General features: G+C 41.1%; 1 protein-coding gene across 1 annotated transcript in view; it reads right to left on the reverse strand.

Annotated features, from left to right (window-relative positions):
- Window positions 1–358: 358 nt before the first annotated feature.
- The window catches only part of CPZ (carboxypeptidase Z), a 34,256-nt gene continuing 9,579 nt past the window's right edge, over window positions 359–25,035 (reverse strand). The window contains exons 2-11 of the mRNA XM_071447345.1: window positions 22,363–22,386; window positions 21,084–21,458; window positions 19,980–20,192; window positions 17,743–17,939; window positions 16,645–16,806; window positions 10,707–10,865; window positions 6,590–6,725; window positions 5,382–5,521; window positions 2,665–2,764; window positions 359–820 (exon numbers count right to left, since the gene is read on the reverse strand). Coding sequence (XP_071303446.1) covers window positions 465–820; window positions 2,665–2,764; window positions 5,382–5,521; window positions 6,590–6,725; window positions 10,707–10,865; window positions 16,645–16,806; window positions 17,743–17,939; window positions 19,980–20,192; window positions 21,084–21,458; window positions 22,363–22,386 — 1,862 coding nt within the window. The 3' untranslated portion in view covers window positions 359–464. The remainder of the gene's footprint in view (window positions 821–2,664; window positions 2,765–5,381; window positions 5,522–6,589; window positions 6,726–10,706; window positions 10,866–16,644; window positions 16,807–17,742; window positions 17,940–19,979; window positions 20,193–21,083; window positions 21,459–22,362; window positions 22,387–25,035) is intronic.

The raw sequence follows: 25,035 nt of genomic DNA on the forward strand, positions 1-25,035 counted from the left end.
AGACCCTATATTTTGAGCTGTTATTAGAAAAGGTAATGAACTTAATATGCTAAAGTAAAAAGGGAAAAGATTTTTCTGAGTGTTTCTGAATGTTGTTTTTAGTATGTTATCATTAATGTATTAAAACATGTACAAAAATGCATTAAAGGATCAGGAATATTTTCCTGCAGGTACTTAGAACCTAATAAATAATGAATGTGATGATTAACTACATGGGCAGAAGTACAGAGCATTACCAAGAAAAAACCTGCATAAAATCTGCCCTTTGAATGGATGTGCACCGTTGTTTTTAATACTTAAAAGCCCACTTGAATATACTCAGTTGTGTGTGAAGAGAAAACAAAAGAAGCAAGCGTGCTTGAATTAATATTATATTTTCAAATGAAACATTTAAATATTGCCAAGAGCACCGCGGGTGTCTGGAAGGGCAGCGGAGCGAGCCGAGAGGCGCGCGGCGCCGTCCCTCAGCGCTGCTTGAGCAGCCACAGAGGTTTGTGCAGGTCCAGGGAGCTGAAGTACGACCACCACCACGGCTTCTCCCTGCCTGCTGCGGTCCCTCCCCGAGCCTCGGCCTGCCCGTGCTGGGCGTGAGGGTCAAAAAGTTCCAGCGGGTCCTGAGGGTCGTAGGCGTCCTCCATGGAGCGCCGGAGCAGCTTGCTGGGCCAGGCCTCGGCGGGCCGCAGCACGAAATCCACACGGCCGGCCTGCTTCATCCTGGTGGGGATGGTGACCCTCTTCATCACCCGGCTGTAGCCCGGCGCCTGGGCGCTGATGATGAACGTCCCCGGAGGCAGGAGCCGCCAGTAGTCGCCATCAGCAGCTTGGGAAAGGGACAGGCACAACAAAACCCAGCTCAGTTTTTTGCCTTGCATCCCCTGTAGCTGCACGCACTACCTTAGACGGCAGCTAAGGGGTAGGCCATGGAAGCAGCTCAGATTTTGGAAAATGTTTGAAGGCAAACTTTGGATGACACAAAAGAGACTTTGCCTGTGAAAACTTGGCCCTTGGGAGGTCATGGAGTAAAATTCACATACAAAACGTCGCTACCTGCTGTTTCTATATCACAGGGAAGAGATGCTGCTTTTCTCAAGGGTACAAGGAATAACTCCCAAAGAAATCAATTTAAAACTAAGTGAAACTTAAGAAAACTTGGCCCTTGGGAAGTAATGGAGTAAAATTCACATACAAAATGTCCCTACCGGCTGTTTCTGTATCACAGGGAAGAGATGCTTTCCTTCATGCTGCTTTTCCCAAGGGTACAAGGAATAACTCCCAAAGAAATCAATTTAAAACTAAGTGAAACTTAAGAAAGCAAAATCAGAATCCAGGCTGCAATATATACACATATATATATTTAGAATGTCTAAGGAGCTAAGAAATCCCTCTTTTAATTAAATTACATTCAATTCCTTTGCAGACATTCTTGCATGTAAGACTATGGACTTGGAGCTGCAGCTGGTATAAATTGCCATTAGTGTAAAATGGGTGTAAATTTCCTCCAGCTGAAGGTTAGACCCTGCAGGCAAAAGCAGGGGGCTTTAAAACTGAAAAATTTATTCCTCATTTTATATTTCCTTTATTTTGAATGGCAAGTCTCTTAGCTCAGTTAGTGTTGCATTAATACTATTTTCTCATGGAATTTCCTAGTTCTTTTTAACACTAAAATCAAAAACCATTTTAACCATATGACATTTTTAACCCCACCTAACTCAGAGCAAATACTCTCTTTCCTACAGTGTAAACATATTTTTCTTTAATTCTTAATCCTTTAAAGGATTATATATGGAAAGCCATTGTCTGGGAAGAAGTTTGAAAAAGACCCTAATTCATGCCAGAATCTCCCACTAGCCTCAATAATCTGCATCATCTCCACTATTGTATCCCCTCTAGTACTAGTTTTTTGAAAGCTGGAAAACATCCACTACATTATAAGCCATTCTGGCTTTCCAAATTGATTCAACAACGATCATTAGACCAAAATGTAACCATTCATATCTTCTATTTTGCACTTCTATGGCCTACCCTGTTCTCACTGAAATCAATAATAAAAAGAAAGCATTGATTTCAGTGACAGCCTAAGAGCTCAGAACTTTATGACTGTGAAAAATAACAGTTGTATATGCCCCAATATATGTTTATCAGCGGATGACAGGTATAAAGTGGACATAATTCAATGTTCTAATAATAATAGTTCCAAAAATTGCACATGTTTACGTGTTTCCACATGAACAGGAAAGGTTGTGGACTCTTCAATTTCTGCAATTATTCTAGTTGTGAAAATCAGAGGGGATCCTACTGCACTACTTACAACATGTTCACAATATCTCAACTAACTTATTCCATCAAGGTTCCACATCTCCTCATGCTGAGTTACAGCCTCTGAACAGAGCTATTGCCATATTTCCCCAAACACTGGCTTTGGTGAACAGCAGACTGCTCCAGGTGAAATTTTTCACATCAAGAACTCCATCATCCCAGAGACAGAACAGACTTAGCAGTCAGCTCAACATGTCTTCTCTCTTGTTATTCCAGAAGAGAACCCCCACCTGAGCCTTCAGTTTTCCATTAAGGTGTCATTTCTACCAAACATGGCAATACTTTTGCAGGTTAAGTTCCCAGTACTTTCAATCTGCCCCAGGAAAAATCTTAAACTAAAAATATTACCTGTGGTGACATCATGCTGAATGCCCCTGACTGAAATACGAGCATTTTTTATTGGGTTGCCGAACTTATCAGACACAATTCCTTTTATCCCCCGATGAACCTGGCAAAGCAAAGCAGAGTTAGATGGGAGCCACTGAAATACCATCCTCATCACAAGGAAACCTTTGCAGAGAGGAAACAATGGTCCAAAAGTTCACCCCATTCAGAGGCTCTCAGGAGATAATGCCCCTTCAGATCACATTGCCTATTTAGGGAGGTCCAAGGGGACTGAGGGAAAGGGAAAATGGAACCAGAGCTTTTTTGGGATAGGTATGTGGCTCTGCTTGGAGAGACCCTTCTCTGCACAAATCACTGGCACCTTGTGGTGTGACCACAGTATTTAAGGACTGTTCTGAATGTCTGCCCTAGACACAGAACCATAAAGAAATGGAAAGTTAAGGCTTTCAAAACCAATCTGGTGCCCTGAACACAATGAGAAGGCATCACTTCAGGTACTTGTGACTCATCATCACTCTGCTGCCTACACTTCACTGCCTGTCAGAATGCCATGACAGCAGTGTGTATGACAGCCATGTCCCCTTCTCTACAAGCACAGAGATGCTTGAGATGTTGAGAAATGTGCTTGGTGACAAACTAAAGAGCAATGTGAAATTTTTCATACAAGGAGGTGCACTAACAGCTATACTGAAAGTTCAATAAAATAAAACAAAACAGAAAAAAGTTCCAAGTATTTAAACATTAGGCCTATTAAGGTTCTCTTTTTACAACATTCCAAATTTAAAATATTTTGTATTGGGAAATGTATATGACCTTTTTAAATAAAAATAATTCCATTTTTATTTTTTCTCGGAACAGCTTAAGTTGTTCTTTACTTCCCCACCTTCTCTTTTCTTTTTCACTCACTTTCCCTTTCCCATCACCCTTGTCACAAGAGAAGAATAAAAAACCCCACAAAGCATCAAAACAATAGAAAAAGCACATTTGCTTTTCTGTTGGAATATAAAGATATTTAAAAATAACCATTAAAGTATCCAACTTGACAGTAGTTGATTATACAAAGTTTGAAAAAAAGTCTAGTCTAGTGAGAGCAGTTTTTAATTTAGGGTGAGACTGTGTTGTCACTGCTCTTGTTAAGCAGCTGTTCCATATACTGAGTTAAGCTACTCACTGGAAAGTTTAGGAGCAACTCAATATAAGGATTTGAAAACTATCCCTTATAATGAAGCACTTCAGTTTGCTTTGCAGCATGAACTTGGGGATTTATCATATGGATAGAGAGTAAATATGGTCAGAAGAGTCATCTTGGACTCAAATTCAATTTACAGTGTAGACATACTCAAAGTAGTATGACCTCATCCAGCTTCAATACTAATTTTGCAATTATAACATGACAGGATAAAAATGAAAAAACTGAAATTTCTTTCTCAGTCTTGCTTTGGTTTTCTTTAGTAAATGTACTATTTTTCATTTTTCCTCAAATCGGTGTCACATGAGTGTGGCAGGGTATTTTGATATTGCTTCTGATGGAGAGAAGAGATCAGTGTTTAGGAAAATGAATTCTACTTCTGTGTGTTGAGTCAAGTATATTTGTACACACACCAAACAGCCTGGTATATATCAGAATAAGAAAAGTTTGAATTGGTTATGGCAGACTTAATCCTTATCGTGGGTAATTCAGTCATCCTTATCTGCAAAGTTGTTTTGCTTACTGTCCTGCATTTACTCAAAAAGCTTTTCCAGCACAGACTTCTACAGTATCTCACACTATAAAATCTTTACATCTTGAAGACTTCAATTGTAATATATATGGATTTAACCCAGCTCCATTTGGATTCACTAAAACTCATTTTCATCAGACAGCTGTAAAACGAAATGAGTTTGGTGGTCTGCACTGTAGACTTTATTGAATGATAATACTTACCACAAGTAGCAAGAGGTTGCTTAGAAAGGCCATAAAAACACTCCTAACAATTTTAAATTACTGCATACTCTATCAAAATAAGGCATGACAGAAAGCTAATCTACTAATGGCTGAGAGAAAGATGAGCAACTTCTGTTTCTGTGCTCACTTACTTATTGTCAGTGAGGTATTTGTTTTTGCTGAGCTTAAACTTATTATTAAAAATGACATTTAAGTGGCAGGTTTTAATGCTCAGAGACACACAGTTCTTCCTTTAGAAGATTTGGCTTGAGGTTTTTAATAACTACTTTCATAAAGAAATCAAGATGGAAAGTGTGTAAATGGTATTTCTAGCAAGATTTTAGCTGAATCTAAATTTCTTGCTGTGGGACAGTAGAGTTTGGGACACAAACATGGAATATGGAAAGGAAAATTTCAGGAAGCTCTCTGGAGAGCAGATCTTGTTGCTTTAGTCTTCAAAAGGAAAGTTGATTCATACTTTTCTGAATATTAAGGTTTTCTCTAGTGCTAAAATTTTGGACAGTTGATGAATAATGCTGCCCAAAGTATTCACAGATAATTCCCTTTCTCACTATTTTCAAGGCCTTTGCAGTCCTCAATCTCAATCCCTTCTGCAGCATAGATAAAATACCACCTGTGTGTCCTGCCAGATAAACTGAGGCACTGGGGCCTCTGGAGGAGTGGGGTCTCGAGCATCGTCTCGAGAGCTAACCAGGAAAACAGCAAAGAAATTAATTTGACAAAGAATGAAAAAGAAAAACAGAAAGCAAAAAGGTCTGTAAAAGCAGAGCAGTACCATTTCCATGTAATTCAGAAGGGCACCTTTGTTTTCATGCCAGATTGTAAACAGTTCTTCCTCCAAAGGAAACTTTTCACATCCTACCTCCACGGTAACTTCAAAGCAATTTGTGTGAAGGTAATTAAAATCTGCCATACCTACAGGTTTAAAAAGAAAGAGGACAGCTCATGAACAGCCATGTAGCTTTTAGCTGGAGCTTTGCTGCTGCAGTCAGCTGAATGCTGTTCCCATGGGTGTGGGTTATTATACTGTAAAAAGTGCTTGCAAATATATAAAAAGTGTTCAACAAATTCAGAATTCCATAACTTGTTTCAACGATAAAAGCTAATGACAATGACACTCCTTTCAGGCAAAAAACCATAATTTTATATTATTATTCACCTGGCCAAGAAGTAGCAATAGAGCAATAAAGATTAGTTAATCACAGTAACTGTATAATCAGCTGTATCAGAGGTGATTGCCAAGGGTCACCAGAACAGAAATGACCTTTTGCCATTATTATGTTCAAAATTGTTTCTGTACCAAAGACATTGGATTTAATTTTGGGAAGAAAGTAAGCCAAAGATATCTAAACCTAATTCTCACACATGCCCTAAAGCATTCCAAATGTCTAGTTTCAACATAATTATTTGGGCATCCAGCTGAGTCTTATTGGAAAACACAAGTGAAGCACTGCTGAAAATTTATGAACACTGATATTTTATCCATGTCAGTATTGAAGGAATTCTAAAGAAAACAAAATACTATTATTGGGGAAATCAAATTAACAGCAGAAGCACAAATGAACTGGATGTTTTCCCTGAAGAAAGAATTTATTTAAACAGATGAGAAAGCAGCACATGCATTGTCTACAAGATGGATTCAGACTCATGAGGCTAAGGAATGAGAGCATAGAATTAAGAATTTATTTCTACATGTCAGATTTGAAAATAAAAATATTATATTATATGGTATAACAAATTTGACCCTTGCATAACTTGTTAATTTTCCTCAAGTCCCATTGGGGTTGAATGCATCCCATGTTATCTGCATAAAAACATTACTAACATAGATTTTACTACTTAAATCCCCTAAAAATTATGTTTTGCATGGGTAGGACCTTAACCAAACTGAAATGAATGAAATCATTTTGTTCAAACCCTGGTGTCTTATAAAGGTCACATAGAGGTTTTACCTCACTTGATATGATGGTAAAGTGGTTTTACCTCCAGTGAAGCTGTACCACTCAGCACCATTTATAATACCTCCACGTTTCACAAAATTCCCACCACAGCGGAGCTCAGACCGGTCTGAGATGACAGGGTGTGCATCTGCATAGGCTTTAGCCAGCATCTTGAACACCTGTAACAGACATGATTGGAATATGTTTGCTTTTACAAACTGAAAACTTTGCCATTGCTGTTATTAACTATTGCTGTTGTCAGTCCAGACAATGAGCCACCCTGTGTCCTCGAGACTGAAGGAGGGGATGAACTGCTCTACAAGGAAGTTTTGCTTGTTGTTAAGAAATTTTGATTTGTCTTCTTCTCTAGAGTTCTCTTCAATCCAATATATTTATCCAGGGACAACATATTAGATAACAGTGGATTTTTTGATACTTGGCTTCAATCTACCACCTGGGGCAAGAGCAAAGGATATTTTTGGTTGTACTTCAAGTTCCAGGTTTTAAAGTTGAAATTTAGGCCTCTTCTATGTTTTGTTTTAGATATTTTTTACCCTTCACGCCAACGAAATCTTCACACTGAATGCTGCTGTTTAAAATAGTCAGTGTCAATTTGCTTTGCACTTATCACTCACACAGGAAAACCTGCCAGTTTGATCTCAGAGAGAGCTCCTTCTGTGTGGGGCAGAAACCATTCCAAAAAGTGAAGGGTAGGATGTGATGATGCAGGATGTCACCACTGATTTCCAAAGAGTGTTGACACTGATGAAGAGCAGAGCAGTCACCATGCAGAAAGGAACAGTGGCAGAACATGTAGTGAAGACAGAAGAAAGAGCAGTTATCTGAAGAAACCATTTATTTGAATCATGTTCCTGCCCTTCTTCTCCAATAGTTATTCCAACTTTGTATAAAAATCCTCCCTCCCCTTTTGGTCTATTTGGACCTTATCTGCTAAGACAAGACTCTCAGATTTCAACACTGAAATTACAGCAGTTATCAGGTGCTACTTGATGTTACTATTCATCATCATGAGTTTCATCCCATATTGCTTAAGACAGTGTGTGCAAGAAGTTTGGTGGCTAAAATCCTAGTTTTAGAAGTGATCCTAAAGCTTTATCCTAGTGTTGTCATCAAGGATACAGACCCAAATGACCAAGCACACAACGTTGATTGATATTTGTGATTGTTTCTAATAATCACATGGCTGAGCCAATTATGGGATCAGGTAGGTGAGCAAAGAAAGGTGGAAAGACAGTTTAATGTAAGTGTAAAGACACATTGCTGAAATACTTCTGATGATCAGAAACTAAAAATTCAGACTTAATATACAATGCTTTTGCAACTCCCTTAAGTTTCTATGTGTTTAAATATTGCTTAGACCAGAAAATTGTGTTCTTTAAAGTTTTGCTGAAAAGAAATAGAACATGTTAATTAAATGTTAATTAAATAGGTTAAGAAGAACTTTCACTGCCAATAGTTCAGTGCCAGGCACAATATCTTTAATTTCTACAGGAATTTGGGTCCCAGTTCTGAATGTTCCATGGAAGGTATTTGATAGAAAGTTTAGAAGGTGCCTATGTGAGTTACAAAGACATCTGCAGATGTCCTATTTCCAGTGACCAAGCCTCCTCTTGTTTCACACCAAGAGGCATAAGGCTTTTGTCTGGCCAATAGTTCAAGTGAAGGAAGGCCAGTGGTAGTGAGAAGAGGAAAAAAGTTCCTGGATAACAATACATTTGTTATCACTTAGAAGCAAGTGATTTTTAGGTATAATATAGAGGAACAAAAAGGGGAAAAACAGAGGAATCCTTGTGACTTTGGCAGTGTGAGGTTTCACTCAGTAAAGTGAGGTCAGTGCTGTTACCTCAGCCAGCACTTTTACCCCACTGACCATCACAGGTTGGGTTTTTCAGGGGGAGGGAAGGGAGTATTTCAGTTCACCAAAGGGAGTGAACTTGACTTGGTGTGGACCTTTGTGCTCTGGTGAGCAGAGTCATCAATTCAGTTTCTTGTTAAAAAAAAATAAGTTAAAACATCCATCTCCACAAACCCCGAAATATGGGAAAGTTTTTAGCGGGGCTGAACCAGATGCAAGAATGTGAGCGTAAGGACATGGTCCAGCTTTGAGAGTCCTTGCTCGCAGCCAGTACTGCCCCAGGATGTGGTGCAGGCCAAAAAGAGACGTGAAATCTGCAGTGTCTGGGAGCAGAGGAGAGGATCCTTGTGCTTCCATGCATGCACCATGATGGACATAGGGAGGTGGAAGCACAGATGCATTTTCAAATAGGGAAACGTGGTTTGAATATATTTCCCAAAATTTGATTTTTTAATATCTGGCTATCATCTGCTCTGCAGCATTTCACCCTGGTCTGCAAGTTTCCCCTTGCAGAGCAAATGTAGCAGATCAGCATTCAGAACAATGGTTATGGCCAATGTATGGCAGATAACCAAACTGCTGTATTTTGGGATGAAGGTTCCCTGACAACAGCAGCTGTATTCACATTACTTAAATGCAGGTCACTTCACTGGTTTTCTGTGAAAAATTTCAAGTGATGCTAACAGGGCTGTTAAAGTTTCTTGTGCTGAGTAATTTGAAAAATCAGTTTTTCACTGAAGACATCCCCAGCCCTCCCCTGCATGTTCTAAACTTCCAGATTTGCAGCCAAATTCCCAGATTTCGCAGTCACAGACTATGCAGCAGTCACCTGTATAGGGTTCCCTGTCCCTGTGCTGCAAGCCAGGAGTGCCATTAGGGTTTGTCCAGCTGTGCACTACACTGGGATAGAGACCTTGTCTGCATACTTCCACTCAAAATACACGTGCTGTGCCTGAGTGGAAATGATAGAAGTACTGCTGTACTTCCATTCCAGGGGTGAACTGCTTAACAAAGCACACATGGCAATATGCCTTCACCACCTCTGCATAGGATAGCCCTAGCCCAGGCAGTGGAATGTAAAAGCACAATTTGATGATTTCCCCCAGTCCTCAGCAAGAGGTTCTGCAGCTTGCATTAGCACCCAACAGATATTTCTTACACAGGCTTGTTGCTGTGCAGTGCCTGGTTAATTATATTGCTAAATAATTTTCATACACACATAGTCACTAGGCATTGTACAGCTCAGAAGAAATGGATTGATACAGAAAATGTTTAACAACCATACATCTTTAATATGTGTTAGTGAGAACTGCCATTTCAGAAGAAGTCAGCCTAGAGATATGCTCAAAGATAAAGGATGCTTCAAGTCAAAGATCAACTTCTGACTATTTTCAACTGTTCTTTGTTTATATAAAGAACCACTTTTCTTCAGAGGCCACAGACATTTTTAGCTCAGCTAGAAGGCTGAAAAGCTAGCTGTTCTCCTGGTGGGCATGTCAGCAATGAATACTAGATTGAGGAAACCAAAGGGAAATAGGAAAGATGGCAAAAAATTTCACAGAAGATTTACAGTGAGTCCCAAATGAGGAACTTTCCAGGGACAAGAGGGGGAAACCAATCCCATTCATCTGACCTGGAATAAATGTTACAAGGCTGCCACCATATGGCAACAAGTCTTTTTTTCCCCTCACTCTTTATGGATTCCACAGGAAAATAACACTGCTGGTCAGGCTTGTTCCTTTTCTTCTGGAAACCACTGGTAAAAATATCACAGCCTACTCCCTTTAAAAATTAAAACCTGGATTTTCCTAATCTGTGCTTTATGAAACCTTATCTGGCCTCACAAAAGATAGGTCAATCTTTCCAGACTAAGCTGATAGAGTATTAACAATCCTATATTTGAAAGTACATTAAGTAAGTGTATAAATTAGAGTCACACAATATTCTGAGTTGGAAGGAATCCACAAGGATCATCAAGTCCAAATCTTAAGTGAAAGGCCTCTGTGGGAATTGAGCACTTGACCTTGGCATTATTAGCATCAGCTCTACCCAAATGAGCTGTATCATGTTGTATACATACATACATATATACATATTTATATATATATATACACACACTTGGGTTATGTATATAAATATGTTATTTATACATATTTAATACATAAATGCATACATATACCCACATATGTACATGATCTAAATTAATTAAAGTTTGTTATTTATTAAAAGTAAATGTTTCCATAGTTTCACAAATGGAATCAACATCCTGCAAAAGCAACATTACCTTCTCATCAGGTGTAGGAGAGAACATTTTTTCTTCCATAGGATGCCTTGAATAGTCATAAGGATAGGTCACCACCAGCTCACCCCCATGCAGGCTGGCAGAGAGCACAAATGGGATAGACCTCAACCACTTCATGACTGCTTTTGTCTCAGGGGCCACCTGAAATCCAGGAGGAAAAAAAAAAAAAGTTGTGACTAGCCATGCAATTCCAAAGGGATTTGATCCTCTGCAGGATGAAGCCCCATGGAGAAGAGACTGTGTCAAAAAGAGAACCTTGAAGCTCTTTGGCTCTTCCAGCCTAAAAGATACTGGGGGAAGAAAATCAGTTTTCTCCAGGGAATGGATGATACACATTGTTCACTGTGGAAAAACTGGAACACAAAAGGGAAAAGAACATTTGACAGAAGAAGAAACTTTTCATTACAGTGACATTTTCAGATGATGATGGCAGTACTTTAGGCTGGAAAACTTGTGGCATTTATCACAACTTACCTAACTCCCTATCTAATTTCATTTCTGAATCAGCAGGATTGAATTTGAATGGATAAACTGGAATAGGGGGACAAATTTGCAATTCTCATCACTTGTTGAAAAGCATTTGCTATCCTTAGGTGCAGGTTAATCTGTAAATAAATGAAAACTAATATATATAGTATTAATATAGTATAAAGCACAGCAAAGCCTGCAGTTTGCCTGCAGTGAACTGTGGCAGATAAGTCACCAAATGCAGGTGTTTTTGCCAGTGCCCCCTCAGTAACAGCGGCCAAGGGAGAGGGCAGCAGACTCCAGGAGATGTTCAGGCAGCCGGCATGCAGGAGGCTCCTGCACCCCGTTTCTGAGGAGTGATCACCGGACCTGCTCCGGTGCTGGTTCATTCTTAGGGATAACAGTGGCATCTGGTGGCCGGTCCCTGCAAGGCCAGACTGACGCCAGTGCCCGGGAGAGCTGAGGTTCCTTTCCTGGCAGCTGGGGGAAATTACCTGGGGAAAGCCTGAGGAGGGCACAGGCTGCTTATCTGGACCCCACGCCACTGCAGGTATGCGGGTTTCATAAAAATGAGATACACCTGTGATGATGAAGTTAATCCAGCATCTATTTAGGGCTGCTTTAGGGATTGCTTATCAGCCTTTGCTTTGACTCAGCTGTCAGAAAACCAGGCAGCCAGGGCTCCAGAGCACTAGTGACTAACAGTGTGCAGGGAAAAACCATCCAAAACAAACAAGAAAAAAACTACCAAACCAACTGAATAAAGCCCCTAAAGACCTATATACTTGTGTTTCAACAATAGTAATTCCTGTTTTCTTTGGATCAGTCCCTAATCTACTGTTGTTAAAAAACCTTTGGGGATCCACAAACCCAGGTGTGGAGCACAGAAAAACACTGTGAAGGTGCACAATACATGTATTATAGTTCCATCAACGAGGCACAAAGCCAAGGAAAAAGCCATGTCTAAACATAGCTTTACCTGGAATGATTTAAGAAGATATTGCCCTGTCTGCTCCTGACCAAAGTAGGAGATTACTTCCCTATAGATGCCATGGTTTTTAAATTAGTCCTTCTAGTGTTTGGGTTCCCTTAAAATGCTCTTCTGTAGCAAATGAGATAAATGCTACTCTGTAGGTTTCAACTTTGGCATTTTAAAGAGGCAATTTAAAAAATGGGATGTAACAGGTAAAGTCTGATCAACTAAGGAATACAGAATGCACTTTCCATACCAGAAGCCTAATCAAAGTTTTTTTACATAATAGGGAAGATTAAATACAGAGTTTCCAGGAAGGGCATGACATGGAAAAAAAAATATTAAAAAATGCAGATAAAGGGCACTCCAAAAGGAAAGGACTTTTAGCAGTCTCACACACCCACTCACACAATACAGAAGTGGGAGAAGAAAGCAGCCCCCAGGCTTCCTGACAAGAAACATGTCAGTGTCCAAAGAATGCTATCTGCACCAAAGGATTTGTTTTTCTGGCCTTTGTACAGTGCCCTGGGGTGAGCTGATCATGACCTTTATCCCAGTAGTGCTTTGGACTGAACCAGCCACTTCCATCTGCACCCTGGAAGTTCATCCTCTGAGCCCATCTCTTCTGAAGAGAAGACCCCAGAGGGCTTGTAAGGGGCTGTGTCACTGCCTGCCCCATGGATTGGGCACTTTGGGAGTTTCTCAGGGTGGCTGGGCACCTGGAACAAGCTCACACCTTCCAAGCCCATAGCACCAGCCCTTCTGAGGAGGTCGCTGTCCCAAAATCCCATCAGCTCCCTGCCCTTCTGCAGGGAGCTGCCCTTCTGCCCCAGCTCCTGCTGCCCAGCCAGAGGCCATGCCTGACACAGCATCAGCCCTGCTTTCAAACTGCAGCCTTGGGCCTTGATAGGATTTCTAAGTTGCTTCTGCAATTCAGTGAACAAGGGTAAAAAACACATTTTTATTTGAGAGCTCCTGGTTTCAGTCCTTCAGCCTGATCAGCCAACTGGCTAAGCAGATACCTGCATAAGCCCCAAGACAATGCTGTCTCACAGAGCCGGAGTCTTGCTGAAGTGAATTTTGTGAAAAACCAGGACTTTCAATGACACTATTTTTATGCTAATAACATTTCAGTGACATGAAATTAGTATATTCTGGTTCAGCTCCACTGCATGATAGCAGGTGTTATCTCTGCCACTCTGGCCTTTGACTTTTCCTTTAATGTGGGTTTTGTGGAGTGTAATTTTTTTTCCACCAGAGCTTTTGCTTTTAAGTTAGATGAGATAAATTTTAAAGTATCCATCTCACAAGAACAATTCAGAGCACAACTAGAAAACAGGGAAATTATTTCTGCATGAGCACAGAGAAGAGCTACTACCCTTTCTAAACCTGAATCTCATTTCTTCAATTATACTGCAATTAGTCACTGTCTCCATGGCTTTCAAAGATTTTTTTTCTCCCTTTAAAAAGCAGCCAGACTAATTTTCTTAAAGAGTATGCCAGCCTCCACTGGCATAGACTTCCGAATTCTGTTTGAACCAAGACAATTGAGCTATACTTGAGATGTAGCCTGAGGTCTGTCTGTCTGAGCCCTCAGACCACTTATTACAATCATTCATAAAAGAGGGGAACAAAACACTCTGAATGATGCCAGGCTTTTGGGGAGCAGGAGCCCTGGCTGAGAGCTCACTTTCTGCTTCCTGATCTTTACACAATGCCCTGCAGCACTCAGGTAATTACTTTAAAAAGGCAGGTAACAAACACTGTTAAGTAAATGAAAGAGGAGAGGCTGGTGTTGAAACATTCAACCTAATGCTCCTGCATGCACAAAGCACCACTGTAAGAGCCATGGGCTCATCTGCCTGACAAAACTGAAGGTCAAAACTGAAGGGACAGCTGATTTGGAAGTCCCATGGTACCATCAGCAGAGGAGACACAGGGCTGGGAGAGCACTTTCTGCCAGGTTTGTGAACCATAGGAAACTACAGTCAGCAAGGAGATTTTGTGGTGCCACTAAGGCCACAGGCCTGGTTCCCTCATATGCTCTGTAAAGCATGTGGATTTGGAGATGTTTTGAGTGTAGTTTATGTGAGGACCAGCTTTGGGGCCAGGAGAGCACCTAGAAGTTCCCTGAGTTTTGGTATTCTGAGGGGTACCTTGGATGACCATCTTATTCTTCTTTAAAAACAAAAGCTTTGCAGGAGAAGTGATGTATTTGTAACCCCAGGTCCCCACCCACTGAAGCAGAGGTGGGGTGGTGGTGTGCCAAGGTTGTCCCTCCCTTGTCTGTGACAGATAACCCAGGGTGATGCTGCAGCTGGGGCAGAGCTGTGGTGGTAGCTGTGAGAGCAATGTTGGGCTGCCTCCACCCTTCCCTCTGTAAGCTGCTATGATGTTACACAGTGTTAAAGAAAGATAAATACATGGTTGTAAAGATGGCTTCTGCAAGTGGCTGCCTGCCACTACCACCTCTCTCACAGGTCAGCAGAAGAAGCAGGGCAGAAGCAGGACTTGGAGAGGGAGGAGGTTAAAGCTGGAAATGCAGAGTTATAGGGACAAGCTCACAGTTTGCACCTGGCACTGGCAAAAAAATGGGGGTCAAAGATAGGTTTGTCCTTCCTCAGTGTTGCCTAGGTCCTCAACCCATCACCTCTGTACAGAGAGAGAGAGGGAGCACATGGCTGAAGAAAGATCTCCATCCTTTCCTTCCCATGTTGGAGCAGGGGAAGGTACTCCCTCAGATGGAAGGAGTACCACAGATAATGTGGGATGAACTGCCCACAGCCCCCATTTCCAGTTCCTCTGCACCACAGTGGGGAAGCAGGTATGGAATTCAGGTGCAAAATTAAGCCTAGGAAGAAGGCAAAGGCGGGGGCAAAGTGTTTTTAAGATTTCTTATTATTCTACTCTGATTTGACTCATAATAAATAAAATAGATATAAATAATTTTCCTCAAGTTGAGTCTGGTTTGCTTCTGATGTTAATTAGTGACTAATCTCTCCCTGTCTTTATCTTGACCCATGAACTTTCAGTCATATTTTCTGTCCCCTGTCCATCTGAGGAGGAGAGTGATAGAGTGGCTTTGGTGGGCACCTGGCATCCCACTAGGGAAACTCACCACAGGGATAAATCAAAATCTCTCTGAATTTTGTTCTAAAATCCCTTTTTTTCCCTCTCAGTTATTTTCATTTGGCCTCAGGGTCTGTTCCACAGCTCTCAACCTTTCTTTACCATCTCAGGCTCTGAACTCCACTTGCATTTACACAGCTTGCTGTTATCTGTTATTATTCAGTCATAAGTTGAAAACTTCTAAGCTTGTGCCAGAAATTCAGTGCCATAATCTGCAGAAATTCAATGCCATAATCTGGAATCTGTGATTACATGCAAAAATAAACTACTTGAGCTTAATTAGGGCAGAAATTAGTAGTCTAATACACTGCATTACTGAGCCTCTTACAGCCTTGGGTCTTCATCTGCACATTATCTTGATGAAGTGAGGTGCTTTTATCTAGATTTTAGTACTGTGAAATGGGGTACCAGAACACTGGGGTAGCATCAGGGATGCCTTTGGGATTCAGACCTGGCTTTACATAAGACCACCTGCAGCAGAGTAGGAACATGAAGTATGATCTCTCAAATCTTCTGCTGACACCAGATGAAGCAATCCTGCTCCCCACCTGTCTGAGGCTTTGTGCCAGCAATAAATATTGAATCAGAATATAATTAGTTTAAAAGTAGAAGAAAAGCAGAGCTCCCAATATCTGAACTACTGATTTAGCTTCCTGTGATTCTTCTTTCAAGGGCAGCTAAGGTCCACTTAGAGTTGTGCTGGGGCCTGCTGGTCTGCCAGCAACACAGGTAGGGCTGAGCTTTGCATTCCTGACATAACATCACACAGAGCTTAGTGATGATGAGTGTGAGGCCCTGTAGTGCTGCCTCCATCCTGCTCTGACCTCTGCAGCAGCAACTTTCCCTCCCAGCACCTCTGCAGCTCAACTGGCTGTTTCCACTGCTCCATATGGTTACAGTCATTTATAAACATCCTCTCTTAATGGAAGATGACACCACACAGCTTTACATGCAGCCTTTGTACATTTTCCGTGGCAGAAACTCCTATTGCATCAGACCTGTGCAGGGCTTGGTGTAATGACAACCAAATCCACAAAGGCTTTAACAGGCATCACAGTTTAAAGCACTAATGATGAATTATTACACACTTGTGACCCCCTCATAACAGTCATTATTCTTAATCTAAACCAGCAAAGTTCAAATTGTCCACAAATTTTCCAAATTATTTGTGACACCTGCCTCTTTGGCCAGACCTACACCATGATTTTCATGCAAATTCTGAGCCTGTCCACTTCAGTCTTACTTATAAAATCTGATTACAAGCAAATAACTTGAGAACAAGCAATCTCAGTCTCTTAACTCCTGAGTTGCTCTGCAGTAGAAATGATTTATAAAATGTGTAATTCATACCTTACCCCACCAGTAGGACTGTGGAATGGGGATGTGGTCCAGACGGGCCCCACGAATCCCAGCTCTTCTGTAAGCCTCAGATGTCAAATCTGGGAAATTTCTGTTCAGGTCCAAGTTCTGAGCTGTCTGTCGGCCGATGACCCATCCATTGTAACCAGCCCCCTATTTTGTCACACAGAAGCCAATTTCAGAATAACTCCCTGTCTCAAAATAGCACTTTGTGGAAATTGATTAATCAAAGGGAAGTTTTAAAAGAAATAAACTGAAAATGTCTGTACTGTTAAAAAACCCACGCTTATTAATTAATCACATTTTGTCCCCATGAATATTAATGCACTAACTAGCATTCAGGAAGTGTTTCACTCACCAGTGATGTGACTCATGAGAGGAACACAGGAGCCTCTTGCTCAGAGCAGCATGCAGAGTCGGTTAGAGGAGAAAAAGAAAATACAGCTGATGCCGCAAGACAGGATGAGGCAGAGTGCAATAACCCCAGACTCATACAATGGACAGAGCTCACCACACGAGCAAAAACAGAGAAAAAAGGTCTAATTTCATGCTAGTGGTGGTAGAGAAAACAGAGAGGGGGAAATGAGAATCTCAGGTAACAAATAATAGAATCTTAGTTTTCACAGGTCTCCATCAGACATGAGCTGATCTCTGAAAACTGCCATCCATTATGAAACTTTGACAGTACAGAAAACATTCACATTTCATTATGCCTACAGATTTAAAAGAGGGGGAACATGAGCATGTTATTAGACTGCATTTCCTTATAAAACAATGTAAGTCATTATAGTGAGTCAGGCATTTTGTTCTAGAACTGATAGCAGAGAGTGCTAAGTGTGTGAAAAAGTAACACAGTCATTCCTACATCATCACATGCAGGCAGCAAAACTGACAAATATGGCTCTGATTTCCTCTTAGTTCTGTTCACATCATCTTTGGAAAGCAATGCACCACCAATGCTACCTGGGATTCTGGCAGTCAATTATTAGTGTTCCCCCTTTACATGACACCCCCTCCCAGTTTGCTCTTTCCCATGGAGAATTATAGAAACACGAAGGCCTGAAGATCTCCTTATAATAAAACTTTTACCTCTTCTGCAGCCAGTTCATAGCCATCAGGATTGAGTGAGGGCAGGAGATGAATTCTGGTGTTGTTGATCAGGGCCTGGATGCGAGGGTTCCCAAGAAGATATTCTGAGCACAGATACTGTGCGAGGTATATCAGCAGCTCCTTCCCCACAACTTCATTTCCGTGCATGTTGCCAATGTACTTAAATTCTGGCTTGACTGTGGAATGTCAAATAATGAGATGCTTTAATTTGATTATACATGAGTGGCTTCCAAAATCAGACTAATCCAAGTTGCTTACTGATTAGTCAAAGTTTTATTTACACTAAATACATGCACATCTTCCTGCAAATAGCACAGCAGTTCTAGGTGAGCTTCTCTCCATTAAACATCAGTTCAGCCACAGTTTAAGTAGTGTGAAATAAAGTTAACTCCAAACTATCAGGATTCCATACCATAAGAGGTGATCATTGCTCTGAGCTTTTGCTAGAGTCATCATTAATTGTGTGCAAAGGATGCTGAAAACAAAAACATCAAGGCATGGCTGGGGAGGAGCAAAACACAACCCTGGTACTCTGACCTACCTTGGGGGGCTTCAATGCCTTATTTTGTCACATATCCTAGAAACCACCTGCAGATATGTAATATATTACCCCTTTATTTAGGAAAGAAGTTGGGTTATGCATAAAAAGGGGCTTTCAGGCTAAATAGCCCTGGAATAAGCCCATTAGAAACACATAACTTTGCAATTCCCTGTAGTTATTCTCTCAATTTCCATCCTTCCTTAGAGACTAATGGAAAGTAGAAAATAGGTGCACTTTGGAGACACCCTTTCCTGTCTATCCCTTCATCTTTGCCTTTGATCCTGGCCAGCCATGAGCACTAGACACTGGAGGGAGCCTGGCACAGAGCTATTATGCCACTTGCTCAGGCTGGTAAAATCTCCAGCTCTGGACCTATTTCTACCTCCTTTTATGGTGTCCCGAGCAGCATGAAGCAATAGATTTAGAGAAAAATGCTAGGAAATGTGTTAAACTACCATCTTTTATCATGCCATATCACAGTTTTCATTTAAAAGCCTGATTCATAGGCTTTGTGTTTTCCTGGAAAATGGAGTACAAGATTAAAAAGACACCTGCAACATATTATCTTTGAAAAAGAGACAAAGGGTGATAGGCCAGGAAAATGTAACATAGATCTTTGCTCTGTTAATGACATCTACTGGGACCTGATTAAGTTTAAAGGCACCTCAAAATACCTCTAGACCACACAGGGCAGCACAGCTGAGAGTAAACAAAGTGACCAGTCTTTGCTGTCCTCTCTGAGTCCCCTCTGTGGGCAGCACAGCACACAGAGGACACAGCAGCCTGACCTGAGACCATAATCTCAATAAAGTATTAGTCAGATGTAGTTCAGTTCAGCCACACTGCTGAGGCTATGCTGATGCTGGAGCTCTTCTGATGAGAAGCAGTCTGAGGCTCTCAGCAATGGCCATAGCAATCCACCAAATCTAGACAAGTATAATTTTTGACCTGGGAGCTGGTAACTGGAAAACAATACCTAATTCTGCCCTAGAAAGTTATCTGCTTTGTGAAGAATTTAAAACACTTAAAAATCTGGCCCTTGCTCTCTTAGTGACGAAACTACAAAATAGAGATTTGTAGAGTTCCCCTCTACAGAAAATTCGTGAGGACTCATGTCCTAATTTATATATTAGCACCTATAAATGGTATAATAACATCTGTTCAGGAGCTATGATAACATAAATTCCTGTTACCACCGACAGGTATAATACTGACTGAATCTCTGTTCAAGAGGATTGTTTTCTGTGCTGAATCATCTCTTTTTAGTGTCAATGTCCTTCTCTATCTGAGGTCTTCTCAGAAGATTTGTGTATTTTAGGATGTGTAGGAGAGTGAGGAAATGGTACATGATAGGGAGGACAAGTCAATGTATCCCAAATTTGTGCATTGGGCACAAATAGATAACAGTGATATCACTGCAACCAAATACACAGTGATACAAGGAACAGCATTACCAAGTATGGTCCTGCACAGAGAGAGCCCATAACAGTAAGAAATTGCTGCTGGGTTGTAATTGCTACAAGGAATCATCAGCTATCAGTGCAAATCAGGAACCCAAGGGAGGAGAAATATTTTGGAGTCAAGGCTTTTTACAGTTTAGGAGATGTCCCAGTAACAGGGCCTGTTTTCCCTTGGATAATCTGCTCTCCCCTGCAGCAGCACTGATCAAACTCACGCAGTTCGTGGTGTCCAGGCTTGGTTGAAAACTCAATCACAAAAAGATCCTTCCCCTCAAAGCTGCGGCCGATGCTGTAAGTGGTGGCAATGTGGGAGCACCTCGAGGCTGTCTTCTTCAGCGTGCTCACCATTTGGGAATAGGAGTGGTGCTTGAACTGAATAAAAGTTGCTGGCAAGTCTGAAGGCAAATCTTCCTCAGCATCTACTTCTCCTGCAATGAAAAATCATAACAGTGTTTAAAACCATAGTGCTCAGAGGACTGTAAGGAAACCTGCACTTTTTCTCAAATTATCTTTATAAGTAAAAGAATTATAGAAAATAAAGCTGCAATCAAAACCTTAAATGTATGTAGTACATCCTACACTTTATTGTGACATGTTTTTTTTTTTTTAATTCCACTAATGCATATGCACACTAACAAATATTTGTGCAATCTCCAGTTAAATTTGACCTTTGGCATGCTAGCTCACTTCAGTAACAAATTGTGCAGATTTTTCCCTTTAAATTTGGTGAATCTTTTTTTTTATGAGATTCATCTATCTTCAGCTATCTATATCTTCATCCAAACAAAAATCTGTGACAATCATTAATGAGAATATTTTAATGAGCTGTTAAGCTTGACAGGTAGTCATAGATTTATAAGTGCACTAAAGTTTCAGTTTTTAAGTAAAATATTTCAAATATATAGACAGCTATCACACAGGACAGGGATTATCTAAATGCATCCAAATATCTTGCTCTGAGCTGCCTGTCTTGATGCTCTTTTTAAATGAGGGGGACAAATAGATACTTCTTCAGCACAGTTTAATTAAGTCTTTAAAAGAGGTTGAGCAAAATTAATGACACATTAGAGGTCTCTACAAAGACAGCAGGCTGACATGACAAGTGAAGAGGTTGTGTGCCATGGGTAAGTCAAGCTGAGTGAGACAAGACCTCCCCATGCCGACAAGGTGTGCCAGCAGAGCTTCCTTCCTTCCTTCCTTCCTTCCTTCCTTCCTTCCTTCCTTCCTTCCTTCCTTCCTTCCTTCCTTCCTTCCTTCCTTCCTTCCTTCCTTCCTTCCTTCCTTCCTTCCTTCCTTCCCTCCCTCTCTGCCTCCCTCACCTCTCAGCTTGGCCAGTGGGTCGAAGCATCCCTCTTCCTCCCCAGCGAAGAAGCGGTCACAGTCCAAGAAGTAGGGCCAGGCCATGTCTATTGCATCAAAGGCAGGGAGGCAATTCTTTTTGAGGTTTTCACAGACGTGCCTGCAGGGCTTTATGACTTTGTCCTTTTCACACTGTGGGGCCAGCACTGAGCAGCCCAGGAGCCTCAGGTCGGGGTTGCATTCCCCCTGGAGCAGGTTGTGCAGCACGCTGATGAGCAGGTACTCGGAGCTGTACTCAATCACTTCTCGAGACTTCTGATCCAGAAAGTTGGGATACACCATTTGAGTGTAGGCAACATCAGTACAAGAACTCAGGGCAATATCCACACATTTTGCTATGAAAAGGAGGTGAACACAGGAAAAATAACTTTCTTCACTGATATTCTGAGTAGACAAAGAGAACATAACAAATACCGTGTCAAATGAACTTATTTCTTTAGCTGTCAAGTAGGCTGGGAATAGTTTGCAAACTGAATTGCATGTTTAAAACCACTTATAGAAAGATGATGAGAAGCATGCTTAGTTCTGGAGATATAAGTTGAGCTTAGAAATTTGACCAGAGAATTACTAAGAGAAAGGTGGGAATCTGCTGGTGAGAAAAACTTAGATTCCTGAATAAAAGTGTATTTGTGATATGGCTCTCTCCCCTGTCCTTGAATAGTCACATGGATTCCCTGAGTAGGTGTGAGATCCTATAGGTTTTCTTCTTTAGTGGGGAATGTACCACTAAGTTACCTCTTTTCTCTGCTCCACAAAATTTGTAGAGTTTAATATCTCTGAAATTACAGACCCTCCACGAAGTTTGATTGAAATTGCCCAGAAATAAAAAGCCATTCTGGTGCTTAACTCACAGGCAAGCAGACCCATAATATGATTACATGTATATTCTCACAAACCCAATACATTTTAATGAATCAGGTTAGGAGGTCTTAGGAAAGATAAGTGTTGATAAAACCCTCAATCCACTTAGAAGTGGAAAAGAGTAATAGAAAGACATCTCTTCATAAAATTACTGGCTGTTAAAGTAATGGGTCTACATTTGAGTGTCCTTCTCTTGGTAATGATTCTGGCTGGTAAGAAACACTGTTGTCACAGCAGCAAAATACTGCACTGCATGAAAGAGCACATTTTTCTTGTGAGCAAGCCCACCATAGCACCAAAATGAGTATACTTATCAGGAAATTATGAAGGAATACTTATGGTTTTGAGGTTCTCCAAGAACAGCAAGACACTTCATACCTTTCTGTACAGTTTGACATTGACCTGTAAATTAAGAGGAAAAGAAAAATCATTACAGAGTGGGTACACATGGTTCCTCCTTTGTGTTAAGAGTTGTCTGATCTGGTATCTGCTGCAGCTCAGACTGAGCCATACCAGCCATACCAGGAACAAGCACATATTCCCAGCAGGCACATATCACAGAATCACAAAATAGGCTGAGTTGAGAAACCCCATTGCCCCTCATCCACACACAGTTAGGTGCCTAGGAAATTTCACTAATCAAAACCTAGGTATTTTTTAATCTGGTTAGTCTAAAAGTCCATATGAGTCCTGTACATATCAAGGTGTTTTATCAATCTCCTCTAAAAGATATGTTTGTCCCTTGTAATGCTGTGGATACCTTTCATGTTAAAGCAATTCAGCCTTTGGTAGATATGAGGGGACTTCATTCATTCCTCATCCTACTTAATTGTATCTCTAGCAGTTGGGTTTTATCCCACTTTTAATAATATCTTAAAGCTAATTATTTTCCTCCCCAACTACTCTCACAGGAAAGCTTTTCCAAAAGATCACTCTTCTAACGACCAGAAATTGCCTTTTAATTTCCTGTTTAAAAGTATTTGTGGTCAGTTTATTTCCATTGTTGTTGTGCCAGCATTGTCCTTTAGCTTAAGTAGCTCTCTCATTCCCTGGTGCATTCCTTCACACTGTGTTAGCAAAGAGCCAACAGATCTCCTCTGCCTTCTGTTTACTGGGTCAAATAAATGATGCTCTCTTGATTTTGAAGGAGCATGGTTTGGTGACCATCAATTGGTCATCAGTTGCTTCTTTTGCTCCTGTAGCCAATAATTCTGTCCTGTCCTTCTCCAATACTGGCAGCTAAAGAAACATATTTCTGCCAAGGTATTGGAGCTGGTTTCACCAGTGCCTCATAGGAGCTAAATCACTCTGTGCCAGCCTGAACACCACCAGGTTCACCCTTCTTGAGGTGTACTGGGGATCTCTTCTGTTGCTATTTCTTCTTGCTCTCACTGGGGGGACAGGCATCCCAGCTTCTTGGTCAGTAAATTGAGCATTTATCCTCACAAGACCAAATTAATTACATTTTCCTTTTTTCCTGCTAAAGAGGTTAAACTTCTACTCCTGGCATATTTGTTTAAACGTAATCATCTGCATATGTGTTGCTAATGAGTTGATCATTCTTTTGCCAAAATAAAGTCATTGTAATGAGAACAAAATTAACCCTGGGATTTTATATTGGAGGGAGACATTTAATTGGAAATCAGTCTCGTTCTATATTATGGATTGTAATTGAGCCACATTACCTCATAAAATAAATGAGGCATCAGAACTAGCAGAAGTAGCCCATCCCCAACACCAACAAGTTCTGTTAAGCAGCAAGCTAGAAAAAATTATATCCATACAAACTCCTTTCCTGGCTCAGTACATTATGATAATTGCATTAAATAATACCTGGTTCATCAACAGTGATGAATCCATTATAGGATTTCATTGTTTCCCCTAGCTAGGCACAATCCCCTCTGTGAGTTTGTTATTAAGGTCAAGGCATTTCTAAAAAAGCTTCATCTCAGCCAGATACTGCATACAGTGCTACATCTGGGGATAATCAAGGAATAGCATTTCATACAATGCCAGTTCGGAGAGAGAAAGAAATGATCTCTTGTTCCAGCAATTAATCCTGCTGATAAAATTGGATGTTACTGCCCCCTGAATCTGGATGGTCTAACATCAACACACTCACATTTGAGAGACCTTGGACATAAGTCTGGAGCCAGCCAAACATTCCTTACAGAGGGGAAAATGTAGTGTGGGGAGGACTGGCTTGAGTTTAGCCTCGTCCCAACGGGGAGAGTAACAGTGACACTATCTCCATTTATCACCAGGGTTATTAGCAATGAATCCCCTTTGTTACCTTGAGGGGTGGATGAGAAATATTTGACAGCTTTTTTTTTTCCTCTTCTGAGCAGAAAATTAATGTATTGTAGCTATTATTTTAGACTAGAGGGTTGTATGTGCTGAGCAGAATTCTTTGTGGGGTATTTGGGGAGTGTGAATGGTCTTTCTACAGCTGCTCACATTTCCTCAAAGGTAAGAGGTATTTCCCCCTCTGCTGGCTCCAGGACCAACCTACAAATGTCCTGTTAGTTTCTGTCTCTGACCTGCAATGATCAAATAATGAAACTGAGGCACACACAGTCTCCCCAAACACTTTGACTGTGCAGGAGTGCTATTAGCCATCAGTCAGTTTGAGATGTGGCATAGCCCTGTTCTCAATGCATCTCAGAATTCTGCCTATTCAGCTGGGGCAAAAAGGTGTTCTGGCAACACACTGGAGCAAGCAGAGGAAACCAAAGGGAAAATGCAGCAGGGAGGGTCTGGAGGTGGTGCTGCCTCTGCCTGCCCCAGCACCTCAAGCAGCAGCAGACTTACTGCCTTCAGCTGATGCCTCTTTCTGCCCAGCTGGCCAGGAGAGGCACCAGGAAGCAATGGATAGTTGATGGAAGAGATGTGAAATTCCACTGATATGCGGTCCCAGGGTTCACCTGAGGACTGGCTCCTTTTGTGAACAGGAGGAGATGGTAGCACAGGAAAGGGAAAGTTGCAGACTGTGCTACATGTCATCCACACTTTGATATTTTTATTATATCTATATAGGGAGAGGAAATCTAT

This window comes from Agelaius tricolor, unplaced genomic scaffold, assembly GCF_023055355.1.
Source record: "Agelaius tricolor isolate 1412-34295 unplaced genomic scaffold, bAgeTri1.0.p SCAF_24, whole genome shotgun sequence".
NCBI classification, from domain to species: domain Eukaryota; kingdom Metazoa; phylum Chordata; class Aves; order Passeriformes; family Icteridae; genus Agelaius; species Agelaius tricolor.